The 16,889-nt window shown below is 42.8% G+C and overlaps 1 protein-coding gene across 2 annotated transcripts in view; it reads left to right on the top strand.

Annotated features, from left to right (window-relative positions):
- The window catches only part of DOCK11 (dedicator of cytokinesis 11), a 189,068-nt gene that overhangs the window by 100,987 nt on the left and 71,192 nt on the right, over positions 1 to 16,889 (top strand). The window contains exons 24-32 of one of the 2 annotated variants that reach the window (XM_032391395.1): positions 5,228 to 5,346; positions 6,835 to 6,904; positions 6,986 to 7,111; positions 8,042 to 8,113; positions 8,842 to 8,988; positions 10,999 to 11,082; positions 11,927 to 12,038; positions 12,560 to 12,598; positions 14,314 to 14,492. In XM_032391395.1, the coding sequence (XP_032247286.1) occupies positions 5,228 to 5,346; positions 6,835 to 6,904; positions 6,986 to 7,111; positions 8,042 to 8,113; positions 8,842 to 8,988; positions 10,999 to 11,082; positions 11,927 to 12,038; positions 12,560 to 12,598; positions 14,314 to 14,492 (948 nt within the window). The remainder of the gene's footprint in view (positions 1 to 5,227; positions 5,347 to 6,834; positions 6,905 to 6,985; positions 7,112 to 8,041; positions 8,114 to 8,841; positions 8,989 to 10,998; positions 11,083 to 11,926; positions 12,039 to 12,559; positions 12,599 to 14,313; positions 14,493 to 16,889) is intronic. The other variant, XM_032391396.1, reaches the window with a different exon arrangement.

Genomic DNA, 16,889 nt, shown 5'->3' with positions numbered 1-16,889 from the left:
ATTTCAGTTCCATAAATTGACTTTTTCAGGTCTTTTCTCTTCCTGCTTACTGCCCAGGAAAGGTGCTGGGGGGAAAAGGGTCAGGAGAAATGGAGTCCCTTTTGCTTGGAATAAAATGACGATTCCTGGGTCTATGGGTGAAAGATTATCAAAGGGGTCAACTAAAGACAGAAAACCTCGTTTCTGCATGTTGCATGGAAGAGTCTTAAGAAACACCACATTTTGTCCAATGTATTGAGAACCCAAGACTCCCATTTATTGCCTAACATGGTAGGACCGAATTGCACATCACGGGACCTAGCTGACAGCAACTCTCCTTTTGGTTGCTCCTTCGGTAGGTCAGCCATGGCAAGCCTGAAGAATTTTTATTTTATTTTATTTATTTTTTATGAGACTCTTTTAAAGATTTTATTTATTTGTCAGAGAGAGAGATACAGAGCAGAAGCAGGGGGAGTGGTAGACAGAGGGAGAAGCAGACTCACTGCTGAGCAGGGAGCCCGATGCGGGGCTCGATCCCAGGACCCTGAGATCACAACCTGAGCCGAAGGCAGACGCTTCACCGACTGAGCCACCCAGGCGTCCCAGGAATTATTTTATTTTATTTTATTTTATTTTAAAGATTTCATTTATTTATTTGACAGAGAAAGACACAGCGAGAGAGGGAACACAAGCAGGGGGAGTGGGAGAAGGAGAAGCAGACTCCCCACTGAGCAGGGAACCCAATGCAGGGCAGGGCTTGATCCCAGGACCCTGGGACCATGACCTGAGCCGAAAGCAGACGCTTAATGACTGAGCCACCCAGGCGCCCCAGGAATTTTTATTTTAAGTGAAATCTCTACAGGATTTCCCTTTGGACACATGTTACTACTTAATGCCATTCTCAGGAAATAAACACGTGCATTTCTTTCAGAGAGGTAGTAGGAGATGAGATAATACGGATGGGTTCTGGAATCATTCACCCAGTGTGTGTCCCAGACCTGTCCCTTATTAGCCCTGGGATTGACCTTGGCCAACTTCCTGAACTACCCCAAGCCTTTGTTTCTTCATCTGTCACATAGGGATAACCAGCAACGCCACCTTGTTAGGGTGGTTTTGAAGCTTAAGTGAGACAGGGCATCTACTATAGAGTATAGTAATCCTTGAGTCTACACTGAATTCTTGAGGCTTTCTATGGGCCAGGCATCATTCTAAGTGTTTGGGATATAAATGAAGAAAACAGACAACATCCCCATTGTCGAGGGGCTTACTTTCTTGTGGAGGCAGATGAACAATAAACAAAGAAATGAATGTATATATTCATTCAGGTGGTGATAAGTGCCACAAAGGAACCCCTAACGTATCGAAGAGGAATAAAGATTCTAAGGGGTCCCTCTTCTAGATGAAGTGTCAGAGAAGATCTCTGGTAAAGTGACACTTGCCAGAGACCTAAGGGAAATGAGGGCGCCAGCTAGGTGGACTTCTGAGCGAGCTGGGAGCAGCAGGTGCAAAGACCCCGAGGAGCTAGTTGGGGAAGGCCTCATACGCCATGATGAGGAGTTTGAATTATACCTTCAATGAGCTGGGAAGCCTTGCAGGGTGCTGAACAGAGGAGCCACATGATGGGCTTTGGGTTTTTAAAGCCTCATTCTGGGGCGCCTGGGTGGCTCAGTAGTTAAGCGTCTGCCTTCGGCTCGGGTCATGATCTCAGGGTCCTGGGATCGAGCCCCGCATCGGGATCCCTGCTAAACTGGGGAGCCTGCTTCTCCCTCTCCCACTCCCCCTGCTTGTGTTCCCTCTCTCACTGTGTCTCTCTCTGTCAAATAAATAAGTAAAATCTTTAAAAAATAATAATAAAGCCTCATTCCGCCTACCATATTGAGCATATACTGTTGGAAGGGTAAAAGCAGGGGGATAGTTGATAAATGGTGACTGTTATTCTTAATTATTATTAAGAAGTCTAACAGTCCTCTACCTTTCAAATCCTTTCCTTGGGTAACGTCTAGAATGCCAGGTTTATGTGTGTATGCTGAGCCTGTTAAGCTCTTTGGCTTTTCTTCCAGTGGGGAAGCTTTGTAAAAGTTTTAACAGAATGGAATAGAGCAGAGCTTCATTTTCAAATATACTGGTAGTCTTAAAATGGAGAAAAAAAAAGTACTCCTTTTTGTGTGGAAGTGAGGGTGTGGAAATTTCTGATATTTATGTGACCTTTGCTCGCCCTCTAGTGGCAGCGAGTGAAATGCTGTACGATTACAGAAATAGCCCAGTTCCTGTAGGGACCGTTAGCCCTGAAAGGGAGTCTTGAGAGTTTTTATTTTACAGATAAGGAGACTGAAGCCCAAGTAGAGGGGACTTGCCTGTGGTCGCTCACCTGGTACGGAGCAGAGCTGAGCTGAGCTGAGCCTGTGGCGTGTGTCTCTTGACTCCTGGTCCCATGTTCTTTCTACGAAACCATGCTATCTGTTGACCCCATAAATGACATTATTTCACCAATTCACTTGCCACCTGCTTGTTGGGCTTTTATTATGTATGTAGTATTTTCCCAGATGCTGCGAGGCTTGCAGAGAAGAATAACTTAGGGTCATTGCCCATGAGGATCTTAAAACCAGTCAGAGAGACAGGACACATACAAGTAGAATGACAATGTAAGTGAGCAGTACCAATATGTGATAGATAGCAAATGCACGATCCAGGTTATAGTGCTAAGGGTCCAGGGAACCGAGGAACCCCTGAGACTAGAAGCCTCCCATCTTTATCTTAATGCTTCGGTTCCTGATTTTATTCGTTGATACGGTCATTCGCCAAATACTTACTGGGCACCTCGTATGGACCAGATAGTGCGGTGGGCACTAGGAATATGACGGGGAAGCAATTCAGACTACATCCCTGCTCTAGCTGGGGTAGAGAGGGTATAAATGAGTAATTTGAGATCAAGATGAATGTTGCGGAGAAAATAGAACAGATGAATGGGATCCGACATGACAGGAGTGCGTTCTAGGTGGAGTTGTCAGGGAAGGCTATCTGAGCAGATGATGCAGCAAGCCGAAAAGAAATTGATGAGAGGAAAACGAGCGTAGGGGCTAAAGCTGTGGCAAAGGAGGACAGATGATTGCAGCAGGCGTAAACACCTTGCGATGGTGTTAGAAGGACAGAAAAGAAGAAAAGATGGTATAGGTGGAACGCAGTGAGCAGCTGCGGGGTGGGGGGGAGGTGGCATGAGATGAGCTTGGAGAGGGAGGTGGGGTACATGTAGGCACGGGAAGCCCTTGACAGCCTTTTGTTCATGGTGGTTTGTTTGGTCGGTAACAAGGGGGAGAAAGAACACTCTAGCTGTTGCGTTGAGAGTAAATTACCGAGGAGCGATACTGGATCGGTTTTGCCTTGAATGCCCATCTCTCTTTTCTACCTGATATTATCCCACTTTGCCTTTCACCTGCCTCCTCTCTGAAGCCTTATTGGACATCCTCTGCCCACGTGAGGACTCAGTTGCTTCTTCCTTCGTGCATTTTGTACATACCACTGTTGTACTGTTGACCATTTGTATTGTAGATTTAGTCCCAGGTCTTTCTCCCCATAGACTCTGAACGGCTTGATGGGAGGAACCAGGTGTTTCTGATGTGCTTGGCACTTGGAGGGTCATTCAGTATGCCTTTGTCGAATGAGTAGGGGTTTCAGCTTGACTTGGAAGGATGGCTAGGATGCGGCTAAAAACCGAACAAATACACAAAGGTGGGAATGCATAGGATATACTGCCAGAGCGGTCACGGCACCTGTTTGGCCTTATGAAGGATGAAGAGTGTTACAGCTGGAAATCTAGGTTGGGTCTTAAGTAATCTTGGACCGTGGGCCCGAGTTTCTCAAGCATGGCACTGTTGACATTTTGGACAGGTCAATTTCTCTGTGGTAAGTGGCTGTCCAGTGCATGGTAGGACGTTTAGCAGCATCCCTGACCTCTATCCACTAGGTGTCAGGAGCACCCCCAGTTGTGACAACCCCCAGCGTCTCCAGACATTGGGGGATGTCCCGTGGGGGACAAAGTGGCCCGTCGTTGAGAGCCACTGCCCTAGGTCATGGGGAGGCATCACAGGCATTTTGGCAGGAGGTGGTCTGATGGAACCAAATCGGAGGGAGATGAATTTGGAAATGAGACGTGGATGTGTGGAGAGTTAAGACGACCTGCACAGAGACCGCCTATGGAATGATTAGACTATTTTGGTTATAGGTTAAGAGGGGTGATGGCAGTAAGGCTAGAAGAAAGGGGGCAAAAGGAAGGAAAAACTCGAAGGATAGACATGGGTTCCTTGAGCTCGATCTCTTGCCTTATGCATCTGACTGAAGAGACTCTGCCCAGAACTAAGAGGTCATGGCTGAGATGCTTCGCATATAGATGATAGTGTCCTGAAAAGGGATGATGAGGCTAAGGATGGAGAGACAGAGCAAAAGAGAAATACTGAGTTCCTTAGGTCCAGAGACTTGTCTCCTCCGTCTCTGCATTTCCCATCACGATGAACCGTGAACTGGTGTACAAGGTGCCCAGTGAGACTTGTTTTCACCTTTTGGTTGGCTGGTTGATGAAATGATTGAGTGAATGCCTGAGTGAAGGAGGGGAGGTGGGGAGAAGGGAAGGAAGAAGAAAGACATTTTACAGATTTTGCTGCTCGTATCATTTCTACAGACATACGAACACATTTCTTCTTTGTGCTGTTGACGTATCTATGGCTAGAGACAGGGTGTTAGCACTTGGAAGAAATGTACTGTAGGGATGTTTGAACGCAGTGCTGCCCCGGTTTTGTGGGTGGTGCAGTGTGAAGCCAGTTACACAGAGGAGTGCTCTTTACTGCATCCCATTTACCTTCTCAGCAGATTAACGGATGGCCCACGTTCTGTAGAACACACTCCAGCAGGCCAGTCTCCAGAACCTTCACACACATCTGCTCTCCCACTCCAGTGGAGTGCTGGTTTACCAGCAATCAGTTGTCTTTATTCCAAAACCCCTTTATCCCAGTTATACTTTTTATCTTCAGTAGATAAAGTGTTTAATGTGAAATACACAAACAAAATCTGAGTGCCAAAATAGAGATGTGGATAAAGTAATCAACAAAACAAAGTCCCCTGTCTTACGAAGCTCACATCGAAGTGGGCTTATATTCGAGTGAATGTATTTCTCATTACTTAATTTTTTTGTTGTTTCACATTTGCAAGTTATATCATATTTCTGTTTGTTTTCATAACTAATAATGACTTATTTTAGTGTTTGCATGCCATGGAGATCCAAGTCATGATACAGTTTCTACCTGTAATTCTTATGCAACTCTTCCGGGTTCTCACAAATATGACCCACGAAGATGACGTTCCTATCAACTGCACCATGTGAGTTTCGGTGTTAAAATACAAAGACACAACTTTTGTTTCTTTTTGTGTTTCTTCATTTTCACTATAAATTTATCTTCCAGACGAGAACCCAAAAGTCAGATATCTAATATCCATTTTCTCTTGTTTCATGCTTTTCAGACTGGGGTCATGTATCGCCAGGGATAGATGGTACCAGAAACCATAGGAGAAACTTAATGTGTTTTCCTCCACCACGGGTTCTAAAACCTGACTGCATGTTAGAATCACCTGGGGAGCTTTTAAAGAGGTCTGTGCCCAGACCACATTCATACCAACGAAACCAGAATATCTAGGGTTGGAACTTCAGTATCAGTATTTTTTTTTTTTTTAAGCTATCCAGGTGATTCCATAATGCAGCAGAATTTGAGAACCATTGCCCTAGACCAGTGTTGTCCGATAGAACTTTCTCCGATCGTGGAATTGTTCTACACTTGTGCTGCCCAATATGGTAGCCATTAGCCACATTTAGCTTTTGAGCACTTGAAATAGGGCTAGTGCAGCTGGGGATCTGAACTTTTCACTGTTGTCGATTTTCATTAAATAGCCACAGGTGCCTAGTGGCTCTCATGTTGGACAGAGTCACCCTAAGCCATGAATTTTTACTCAAAACAGTGAGGGACTATTACTTTTATAGAAACAAACAAGGATATATGGTAGAGTAGAAGGCAAAATGCACTGAATTTTGCAATTAAAATAGGATACTTAAAAGCATTGAGAGCTCAGTGCTGCATGTTTCTGGCTTTGCTGCTTCTACTGTTGCCATGTCCTCTCCGGCTGGGCCTTAAGTGACACCCCTGCGCACCTGTTTGTTCTACTCCGCTGTTGGGGACAGTCTGCTCAAAAATTTACAAAGCATCCCTGTAGTCCCGTGGTTCTCAAATACGGCTCCTACCCCAGCAGCATCATGCTGGTCATTGAACTTCACCCCAGACCTCAAAAATCAGAACCTCTGGGAGAGCGGCCCAGCCTTCTGCCCTCCGGGTGATTCCGATGCGGGATCATGTTTGAGAACCACTGCCAGGCTCGTATATGAATTTTAGATTTACTGCCAATCGCAGGTCATGCCATTATACCCGTCCTGTCTCTCTCTTCCTTTTCCCCCATCTGTTGCTGTGCTTTTCATTTTTTCTTTCTCTTTCCTTTCCTTTTACTCACTGGAGGGGATTTCAATATTTACCCCACTGGAGGTCTTTTGCCCCATAGTAGCCGTGACCCTACTTGAAACGTGCGCAGAGATTTAGAGCCGGGCTGCCAAAACGTAATAGCCTTCTTTTGAACCGGGAAGTGTTTTTGCAAGGCCCTGAGCATGTTAGATGCGGAAATCTTGTTAGACCATCTTATTATATCTTCTGCAGTCCTCTCACTTTTAACACTTCAGGTAGTGTGGGGGTATTTTTAGGGCTAGACAGTGCAACTGCGGAAATTCACCATAGCCTGACGTGCTGCCCTTTGCGAATGTGTTTTCAGGGTTCTCTTACATATCGTTTCGAAGTGCCATGAAGAAGGCTTGGATAATTATTTAAGATCCTTCATCAAGGTTTGTGGAGGAAGCTTTCTTTGGGAGCAGTTTCTTTTCCTTGAGAATTTTGACTGACGGTTCCTTTTCCTTCGTTTGTAGTATAGCTTCCGACCTGAAAAACCGAGCGCCCCTCAGGCCCAGCTGATACACGAAACCCTGGCTACCACGATGATTGCCATATTGAAACAGTCTGCCGACTTTTTAGCAATAAACAAACTGCTAAAGGTAAGGAAACGGGACACAACAGGGTAACAAAAGCAGCCGGAGATGTACTCGCTTGATACCCTCCCCCTTGGGTTCTGGTCTTTTCGTCATTTGCCCCCTTTCTTTACCACTCTGCTCATGTATCCTTTTCCCTCACGCTTTCCACAGAACCTTCTTCGTTCTCTTCACCCTTCCAACCCCCCCGCCCTATTCTCAGTTGAATGTGTAATAGAAAGAATTGTGTAAAAGAAAGACCTGGGTGAGAATCCGCCACCTAGTAGTTCTGTGATCTGGAGCCTGTTATCGACTGGCTCTGGGCGTCCCAATTCCTCACTTCTAAAATATAACTAAAGCATTTAACACGTCGTTTCTGGCACATAGGCGTTCAAGTGGTGGCTCTTATTTTTGTCATGATTTTTCCTATTTCTGGTAATGGTAGAATTTCAGTTTCAGACACCTGAGGATATATCTGCTGGAGGCTTCTCTCTACCTTTCAAATAGACTTAGGCAAACACCTATGCTCCTTGGGCTGGCCCCAGTGATGTACCAAGGGCAAGGCTGGGTCCCTCACTGGGTGCAGACACTAGTAAGATTCATTGTCTGTAGAGAATTGAAAAGCAACCATAAAATAAACTAAAAGTTGGTTTGCCGTCAGCACCATATATAAGCAAATCAAAACAATGTCAGTGATAAAATGCACCTCCCCACAGAGGGGAGCATTCCCACCACGGGCTCCTTGTACCTCAGCAGCCGGCCCTGAGGTACAATATTACCTTTTTGGCCATGCAATTTAAAGGTATTTTGTGGAACTTCGATAGTGAATTGCAATCACTTTTAAAATGTTGTTACAGTTCAGAGATAAGATCCATATTGATTTGTCCAGCTTTGCTAAGCTTCGGGATTTGGATAACTATTAAAAATTGATTTTATTTATTTGTTTGTTTATTTTAGTACTCATGGGTTTTTTTTGAAATTATTGCAAAGTCTATGGCCACATACTTGTTGGAAGAGAATAAAATTAAGGTAAGTAGGCTCAAGAATAATATTTAACATAGGCAAAGAAGGCTAATCTTATTCACAGGTAGCAGTGACATGCAAATCCTCTTATACTAAAGGGCCTTTAGCCCTTCGCTTTTTCAATTTTGCCTTAAAAAAAAAAAGCGTTAAATGTATTGCATAAATCTGAGGTCTGACAGTTTATGCATTTTCAAAGTCCTCAGAGACTCTTGCACATACCTTCTTTCCTATTAGTTATTTGCCATGTAAAATGCATTTTCTCTGAAGCTTTCCCCTTATCTTGTAGTTTAAACATGTCTGTGTTGAAACATTTTCTTGGTTATAGGAATTCTAGAGTTCAGATTTGTGAAGTGGAAGACAGTCACCTTGTATTTACCATTTTTATCAGACTTTTCAGAGTAGGTTTACCGAAATAGAGATGCATGGATACATGAATTCTTTGTGTGTCAGGAAAAAAAAAAAAATGGAATGAAAGCCTGGGGTGTGTCTGCATCTCAGGAACATGATTCCAAAGTTGGCTTGTTGATGATTTCAGTCAGTTATATTATTCGAGGTCCAGTAGTTCCTATGATAATCTGAAGTGTACATTGAACTAGCAATGTCATTTTTAAGTTGGGAGAAAAGTTCGACTCCGGTTGAACACATTTATGTCTAGAAAGTGTTTGAAAATAAGAATGGCAATCGATTTAGACCTTTTGCGACTCTGACTTTTTGCTATGCCTATTTAATTTAAGGTTCCCAGAGGCCAGAGATTTCCAGAGACATATCATCATGTCTTACATTCGTTGCTTCTCGCAATAATTCCCCACGTGACTATTCGCTATGCCGAGATTCCCGATGAGTCCCGAAATGTCAATTATAGTTTGGCTAGCTTCCTGAAGGTGAGTTAAAGGCAGCCAGAACGTGGTAAGGAATTATTCTTCACCAATATGGTCTTTAAAGCCAAAGAAAAAAATTGCCCACTTTCTAGAGACTCGGCTAGGTCTGCATAAGAAAACTTTTTTTTTAAGATTTTACTTATTTATTCGACAGAGAGAGTCGCACAAGCGACATGAGAGAGAGAGAGCACAAGCGACATGAGAGAGAGAGAGCACAAGCCGGGGCGGGGAGGCAGGGAGGGAAGGGCAGAGAGAGACGGAGAAGCAGGCTCCCCACTGAGCAGAGAACCAGATTTGGGGCTTGACCCTGGGATCATGACCTGAGCCGAAGGCAGACGCTTAACCGACTGAGCCACCCAGGCGCCCCTGGAGAAACTTTTGACTGAAGCGCTCCATCAGTCAAACAGCCCAGTTTGGGCGCCTGAGTGGCTCAGTCGGTTAAGCGTCTGCCTTCGGCTCAGGTTGTGATCCTAGGGTCCTGGGATCGGGCCCCCCATTGGGCTTCCTGCTCAGCGGGGAGTCTGCTTCTCCCTCTCCCTCTGCCTGCTGCCCGCCCCTTGTTCTTGCTCTCAAATAAATAAATAAAATATCTTAAAAAAAAAAGAAACAGTCTGCTTTGATTTTCTTTTTAGCCCCCCACTGAAATGGCTAATTAATTAAATCAGAAGTCCCACACAGGTGACTTAGCCGGAAGGCATGTTTTGCTCATTTCACATGATGTTTTTTCAAATATATGCCTTTATTTTTTTAATTTTTTAAATTTTTATTTTATTTTATTTTATTTTAAGATTTATTTATTTATTTATTTGACAGAGAGAGAGAGAGAGAGAGCACAAGTAGGCAGAGCGGCAGGCAGAGGGAGAGGGAGAAACTCAATCCCCATGAGAAATGAGATGCAAACGGTTGGTTGATCAAATCTGGAGTTCCTTGTATTTCATAGGGATAGTGTGGGCCCTGTGGAGAACATAAAGATAAAGAGAGACTTCCTATTGTCCTATCTAGGTAAAAAGACAGGGAACTAATAAGTAAAACACAAGGTAGCGTAAAAGAAAATGTTTGACAAGGGACTTGTGGGCCAACGTGGCTCAGGAAGATGGGATTTCATCCGAACATTGAGGAATCGGTAGCATTCGGCAGATTCCTAGCCAGGCCTGGCCTGAGCACAGACCCCGAGTTGGGAATACACAGTGCATCTGGAGCAGATAATGAGCAGATGAGCTGTATCGGGCGGTAAAACAGGCGAAGTAGGTTGGGACGACATTGTGAGTGTCCTTGAATGCCAGGCTGAGGAGTTGGAAATTATATTAAAGACCATAGGGAAGTATTGAAAGTTCTTGGGAGGGAAGGTGACATGATTAGGGCTTGGACTTAGAGATGAATCTGGAAGCAGATGGATGGAGAGATGATGGGTGCACACTGATTCAGAGGCTTCCTGGAGTTGTATGCTTACCCGGTAATGAGAGCCTTAACTAGGAGGAGGCCAGCAGGCACCTCTGGACAGCGGTGAGGGCGGTCACGGGAGAGGGCTGTATTAATGGGCCAAGACGTCACAGAACACAGCAGAGCCTTCTCTTTGGGTCTGAAATGTTGCCCTAGCCAAACCCCACTTTTAGAGCTAACTGACCACTGTATGCTTCACTTTGAGCTTTTAGAGGTGACCAAAATGAGACAGAGTAGCTGAATAGATTATACGTATGTGTATGTATATGTGTTTATGTGTGTATATACATACATATGTATGCTTATAGATCTATGTGTATTTGTGTATATATATGCGCATCTGTCCATCTCTATATGAAAATTGTAGTTGGGACCCTATTCCAACAATAAATCACTTGCCCTTTATCTTCTTCTTTAAGTCACCTACAGTAAAACTCTGAATGCCATTATTCTATTGTCTGTAAAAGTGAGAATGCCATGCCCTTCATGCGGAACAAATTTGAGAACTTTAAAAAGCTGTCCTTGCCAGACTTCCAGAATTATGTCACCGTTCCTTTTGTTTGGTTTCCGTAGCGCTGCCTGACGCTAATGGATAGAGGATTTGTTTTCAATTTGATAAACGACTACATATCTGGATTCAGCCCCAAAGATCCCAAGGTAAGTTACAAGGACGTCCCCGTGGCGGCTGTCCGACATCAGAGCATGAGACCAAGGGTGATATTTTTTCTCCGGAGGACTTGGAGCTGCTGTTTTTATTTAGGTTCTTTGAGTATAGCTGTACCTCAAAGCAGGGGATATTGGATAGTGTTTGGGGAGTCCCCGAGACCACCCACATGTTCCGGGGTGCACTGGAAAGACTCACAGGACTCAGCGTATAGTTATGGCAGTCTTAGTCCCAGCTAAAGATTCATGACGGTGACACAGTGAGGATACACAGCTGGAACAGTAAGGGAAAAACACATTTAGGGGAGTCCTTGGCCGTTCTCATGCAGGCTTCCCGAGGGCCCGTCCTCCCTCCCGTGAAGGTCACACGGGGCACAGCCGTCCTCTAGCAGCGAAAATACAGACACACGTGTGCAACAGTGCTGTGCAGGGAAGCCCATGTGAGACTTGGAGTTTTGGTTGTTTCTGGGGGGCTGGCCATGTACTGGAGACCAGTCAAAATTCCAGAGGCAGGAAAGGGAAAGAAAGCAGGTGTTCACAATAAATCACATTGTTTGTACCAACAGTCTGAGCAGGCTGGGAGAGAAGGCAGAACCTTATCATGTAGCAAGCATTTCAAAATCCAATTTCCCAAATGCCAGCCAGCAACCAACCTTGCGAGCAGGCTTGCTTTAAAAGGAGAGCCTGCTGTGTTAACTCTTTCCTGCGCGGGTCGCATCTCAAGGTGTGCTTAAAACCCTGAACACTTCTGTTTGGGAAAGGAATGGCCTGTGTTTAATTATTAAAACAGTAAATGCCGATGAAAAAGGGAGTTCATGTGTCGCTTCTTTCCATTTAGGTTCTGGCTGAATACAAGTTTGAATTTCTGCAAACAATTTGCAATCACGAACATTACATTCCTCTGAATTTGCCAATGGCATTTGCAAAACCTAAACTCCAGCGTGTTCAAGGTATGTATTTGCATTTTCCATCACTCGAAATTGTGGTTTTCTTTTGGGGGGGGCTAGCGCTAGCGTAGAGTACTGTTTTCTGGGCAAACCGTGAATTGAAAGGTAACCTCAGAATCGTTAACTGTCCGAAGATACGTTCATTAACAGTATTCCACACTTGCTTCTTAGTGTCAGTGATGGTAGTCACAGCGTGGAGAAATCAGGTGCATTATTACATTGATGACTCCTTAGCCAGAGATGTCAGATAGTCGTAAAATTGCTTTCTGTAATAGTGTTTGAACTCTTACATGAGACCGAATTAAAAAACAAAAAAACAAACCATAGAAATGCATTTCCACTGAAAGGAACCTCAAAAGAGAAGCATAAAAGCAGAGTGGAATTGTAATTTGTCGTATGTATTAAATGTATAAAATGCCTTCAGTTAACTCCATTGCTAGTTTTATTGAATGCTTTGCTGTGTAGCACTATTCTTATGTTACTATGTTTTTTATTTGTCCCTTTTCTTTTCATATATTAATTAGATTTTTTTTCATTTGCGGTGGACCGTTTGACTTCAGTAGGTAGGTTTAACTCGGTTCACTCTAAAGTAGTTCACTGTCTTTAAAAACAATTGATTTGATGAATGGCTAAGGTGGACGGGGGGAGGGGCTTCGTTTGCTTTTCAAATCGTCCCTAGCCACAGTGAGGCTTTAGGCTAATGGACTCAGCAAACCAAGGAGTATTGGTTTTATTATTTGTTTCCTTTTAAAATCAGCTTACACATTGATTGTTAGAGGAATCCGCTTGAAAATAAGTTCCTGCTCAATGCAGCGTGGGGAGCGGAGGGTGTATCTGTTCTTTAAGTGTGTGTCCTCTCGCCCAGGCTTGCCTCCCTCCTCTCTGACCCTGTCTAATGACTGTTTGGCCGCAGTTTTGAAGGTTTGGAGGAAAGTACCCGATTGGATGTATTCAAATCACTGAAGTAAAAAACCAAAAAACCAAAAAAACCAAAAAAAAACTTAACTGCCATTGCAGAATCTATCCGGATAGAGCCACCTGGGTTAGTCATGACTGGCCCTCGTGTGCGGAAAGTGCTCGGGATTCACAAAAGAGGATGAGCCAGGGCAAGAAGAAAATTGGCTGCCTTGGTCTCCAAGGGAGTAGCTGTTGAGCGGTGGGGTGTGTGTGTGTGTGTGTGTGTGTGTTAGTGGGGTGTTAGTCACTGAATTGGAGCCAGTGAAAGTGAAGAAAAAGTATTTAGAAAACCAAGCACCCGTGCTCAACCACTTCCGTATTCGATTCTGAGCATGTATAGCTCAGATGCTTTCCTGTCAGAGAAAGGAAGGGGTCGACAGATATTCAGGATTTTAGGATTAAATCTGACTACTCACAGCATTTATTATGTCCTAACTGAATACATAGCATTATATGAACTGCTGAAGAGCCACCCCTCCCCCCCAAAAAAATAGAAAACGTATCCTTTAGCTTTACAGCTTAATTAAATACAAGGGTAGAAGAGAGGAAATAAAGATTGTGAAGATCTACGGTAGAAATGACTAAACTTGATCACAGTCCCTTGGGAGTAGTTATGGGGCAGGCCCCAACCAGGATATTAGCAGCTGGGATTTAAAATGGACTGAGGTCTAAAAGGGAGTGAAAGACATAGTTTGAAGTGAAGTGGTGATTTTCTGAAGTCAAAGATCTGTACTTGCCTGCTGATGAACTGGGAGTGAGATGAGGCTGTTTTTCTTACTGTTCCTGTATCCCGTTGTATTCCAGCCGGTATGTGACATTTACTAGAACAGTCCATAGTTAATACCATTAGAATGATTCAGTTGTCTTTTTCTTCCTTTTCCTACTTTACAAGTGTAAACAGATAAGTAATTCAAGTATTGTTGTATAGAATCCATCCAATTTGTAGTTGTCACGAAATCTCTTCGGATACAAAGACATGTGTTAAGATATTGCCAAATAGAGTATTCTTTCATTCTGGGTTCAATCTTAAGACTCCTAAGAATTGAAAAGAATCTAGGAAAAAGGAATCTAGGGACTATCTTACCGACTGAAATGATCATTAAGGCTATCCTACAGCCCTAATTGTGAGTGTGCCTGTCTTGTAAAAATTTTGCATGCTCATTCTACATGACAAAAGAAGAATTGTTCACATTCGTTAAGAATAAAATTATAGCTCTTGCTAGCATGATCACATATCACTAAATAATAAATATGGTATTTTAATGTCAAGGTAATTTTTGATTACTTTTATAAATGGGTTTTCCATTTCATTGTACTGCAGATTCAAATCTTGAATACAGTTTATCAGATGAATATTGCAAGCATCACTTCTTGGTTGGTTTACTTCTGAGGGAAACCTCCATTGCTCTTCAAGACAATTATGAGATCAGATATACAGCTATCTCTGTCATAAAGAATCTTTTGATAAAACATGCATTTGACACTAGATACCAACACAAGGTAAGGATGCCCATCTAATCAGTATCACAGTAGTAAATTTCTGTTAAGATTTTACATTAAAGATGATGTGTTCAGTAAGGCACATAATATGAGCATTGATGAACTTTTATAAATAAGATTTGTTTCAGTATCAAATGATTGGGTTTTAAAAATACTGTTCAGTTAACTATTGAAGAAAAACACTGGTTTCTCAAATCGTGTAAAGAACAATATAACTACCTCATGAGTTGTTACATAAGCTAATTTGACTTCAAGAAAAATCATATATGGTTGTAGCCATGTGGACTCTTTCAAGTATATTTCTTAGTATACATCCTCAAATATATATCCCTAAATCAGTTATATTATTGATTAAGTGATTAATAGTAAGACATGTTAACTGGGTCAAATATGAAATACGTAATACAAAGATTTTCTTCTTATTGAAAAAATGTAGGTGTGGCTATAAACCTTATAGACATTGCACAGTGTCTGTGTGTGAGGACCATAGCTATAGTTGTTGTTTGCTGCACCTTTAACATATATATTCAGATCTTATTAACATTAAACCCTATGGGCTTAAAAAAGGAGTTTGCAAACTCTGTGGATTTAGAATAACCTAACTTACGTACCTAGAATCAAATGCCTCAAGGTGACATCATATTATTTCATAATTAATAATTTGTCCTTTGGTTTTTACATTCAAATACAAATCAAAATTAGGATATCGTTTATTATTGTCATCACTTTGGAAAGCTGACTTGGAGACAGAGCTTATTCTAACAGAAGATGCCTGCCAGCTACATCTAGTTATAGTTCTTTAATTCCAAAGTTTTTTTTTTTTTACTTACACATTTTGCTGGTTTTCTTCATGTGATTCTGTCCTAAAGTAGATTTAAACTCAGCGTTAAGATGTTATTTGTTACTCACCGCAGTTTGCATTGGTTTCTGTCACATTATAACTATAGTAACATATTCCCATTGCTCCATATGTATGTGCTATTTTCTTTTGTTGTGAATGTCGATATTGACGTAATGCAAGGTAACCAGTATAATACATCTAAATGAAAAGATATCTCAAAGGTCAGCCATTCCACCCAAGCTTTGTCAAACCGTTAAAACTGCCAGTTACCACTGAGTTCTGGTGAATTGCTGCTTATGTCTAGTAGTGCAGAAAAGGATCTTAGGCAACGTGGAGGAAAATGTCTCTAGCTGTGATTTCAAAGGATTCATGGGAAAAGCACAAAATGAACTTCCCCTCCCCAAAGCAGGAAACTGTGTTATTTACCTCTGCCTCTTCAGATGAAAGTGCAGGAAAATGGGATTTTGCTAGTGTCTTATCTAGAGGTGGAATTTTAAATATTTTCTATCACATATTTGGACATTATTCCCTTTTTAAAATTCTGAGATGTTACAGTATACACACACACACGTAACTCTTGTTATCTGTAAAAGTTCAACACTACGCCTACTTGAGTATTTGAGGTTTGGGAGCGTGGGAAAGATTGAAATGCCAAGCTCATTACCCCTTCAGTGACTTCTAAATCCCTTTTCTCTTTGTTCAAAAGCTTTAAACAGCTGTTACATGAGTATGGGATTCTTTCTGATAGAACTTTGCTTCATGGGCCTGGTTAATCAAAGCTTTAATTCCTTTCTCTGCTGGGTCCAAAGAATTCACAGGTGGACTGAGTAAGGGGTCATTTGTCAAATACATTCAAGTAAAACATGTTCACCATTAATGGTGACGCCAAGGTAAGGATAGAGATGGATGCTTTAGGCTCCCATAATTTTTTTTTAACTTTTTTTTTAAAGATTTTATTTATTTATTTGACAGAGAGAGACGCAGCGAGAGAGGGAACACAAGCAGGGGGAGTGGGAGAGGGAGAAGCAGGCTTCCCGCTGAGCAGGGAGCCCGATGCGGGGCTCGATCCTAGGACCCTGGGATCATGACCCGAGCTGAAGGCAGCCTACTCAACCGACTGAGCCACCCAGGTGCCCCTAGGCTCCCGTAATTTTTTTTTTAAATTTTTTTATTGTTATGTTAATCCCCATACATTACATCATTAGTTTTAGATATAGTGTTCCATGATTCATTGTGCATAACACCCAGTGCTCCATGCAGAACGTGCCCTCCTCAATACCCATCACCAGGCTAACCCATCCCCCCACCCCCCTCCCCTCTAGAACCCTCAGTTTGTTTTTCAGAGTCCATCGTCTCTCATGGTTCTTCTCCCCCTCCGATTTCCCCCCCTTCATTCTTCCCCTCCTGCTACATTCTTCTTCTTTTTTTCTTTCTTAACATATATTGCATTATTTGTTTCAGAGGTACAGATCTGAGATTCAACAGTCTTGCACAATTCACAGCGCTTACCAGAGCACATACCCTCCCCAGTGTCCATCACCCAGTCACCCCATCCC

The sequence above is a fragment of the Phoca vitulina genome, unplaced genomic scaffold (assembly GCF_004348235.1).
Source record: "Phoca vitulina isolate PV1807 unplaced genomic scaffold, GSC_HSeal_1.0 scaffold62, whole genome shotgun sequence".
Lineage (NCBI taxonomy): Eukaryota > Metazoa > Chordata > Mammalia > Carnivora > Phocidae > Phoca > Phoca vitulina.
This window is presented reverse-complemented; position numbering and strand designations above follow the sequence as displayed.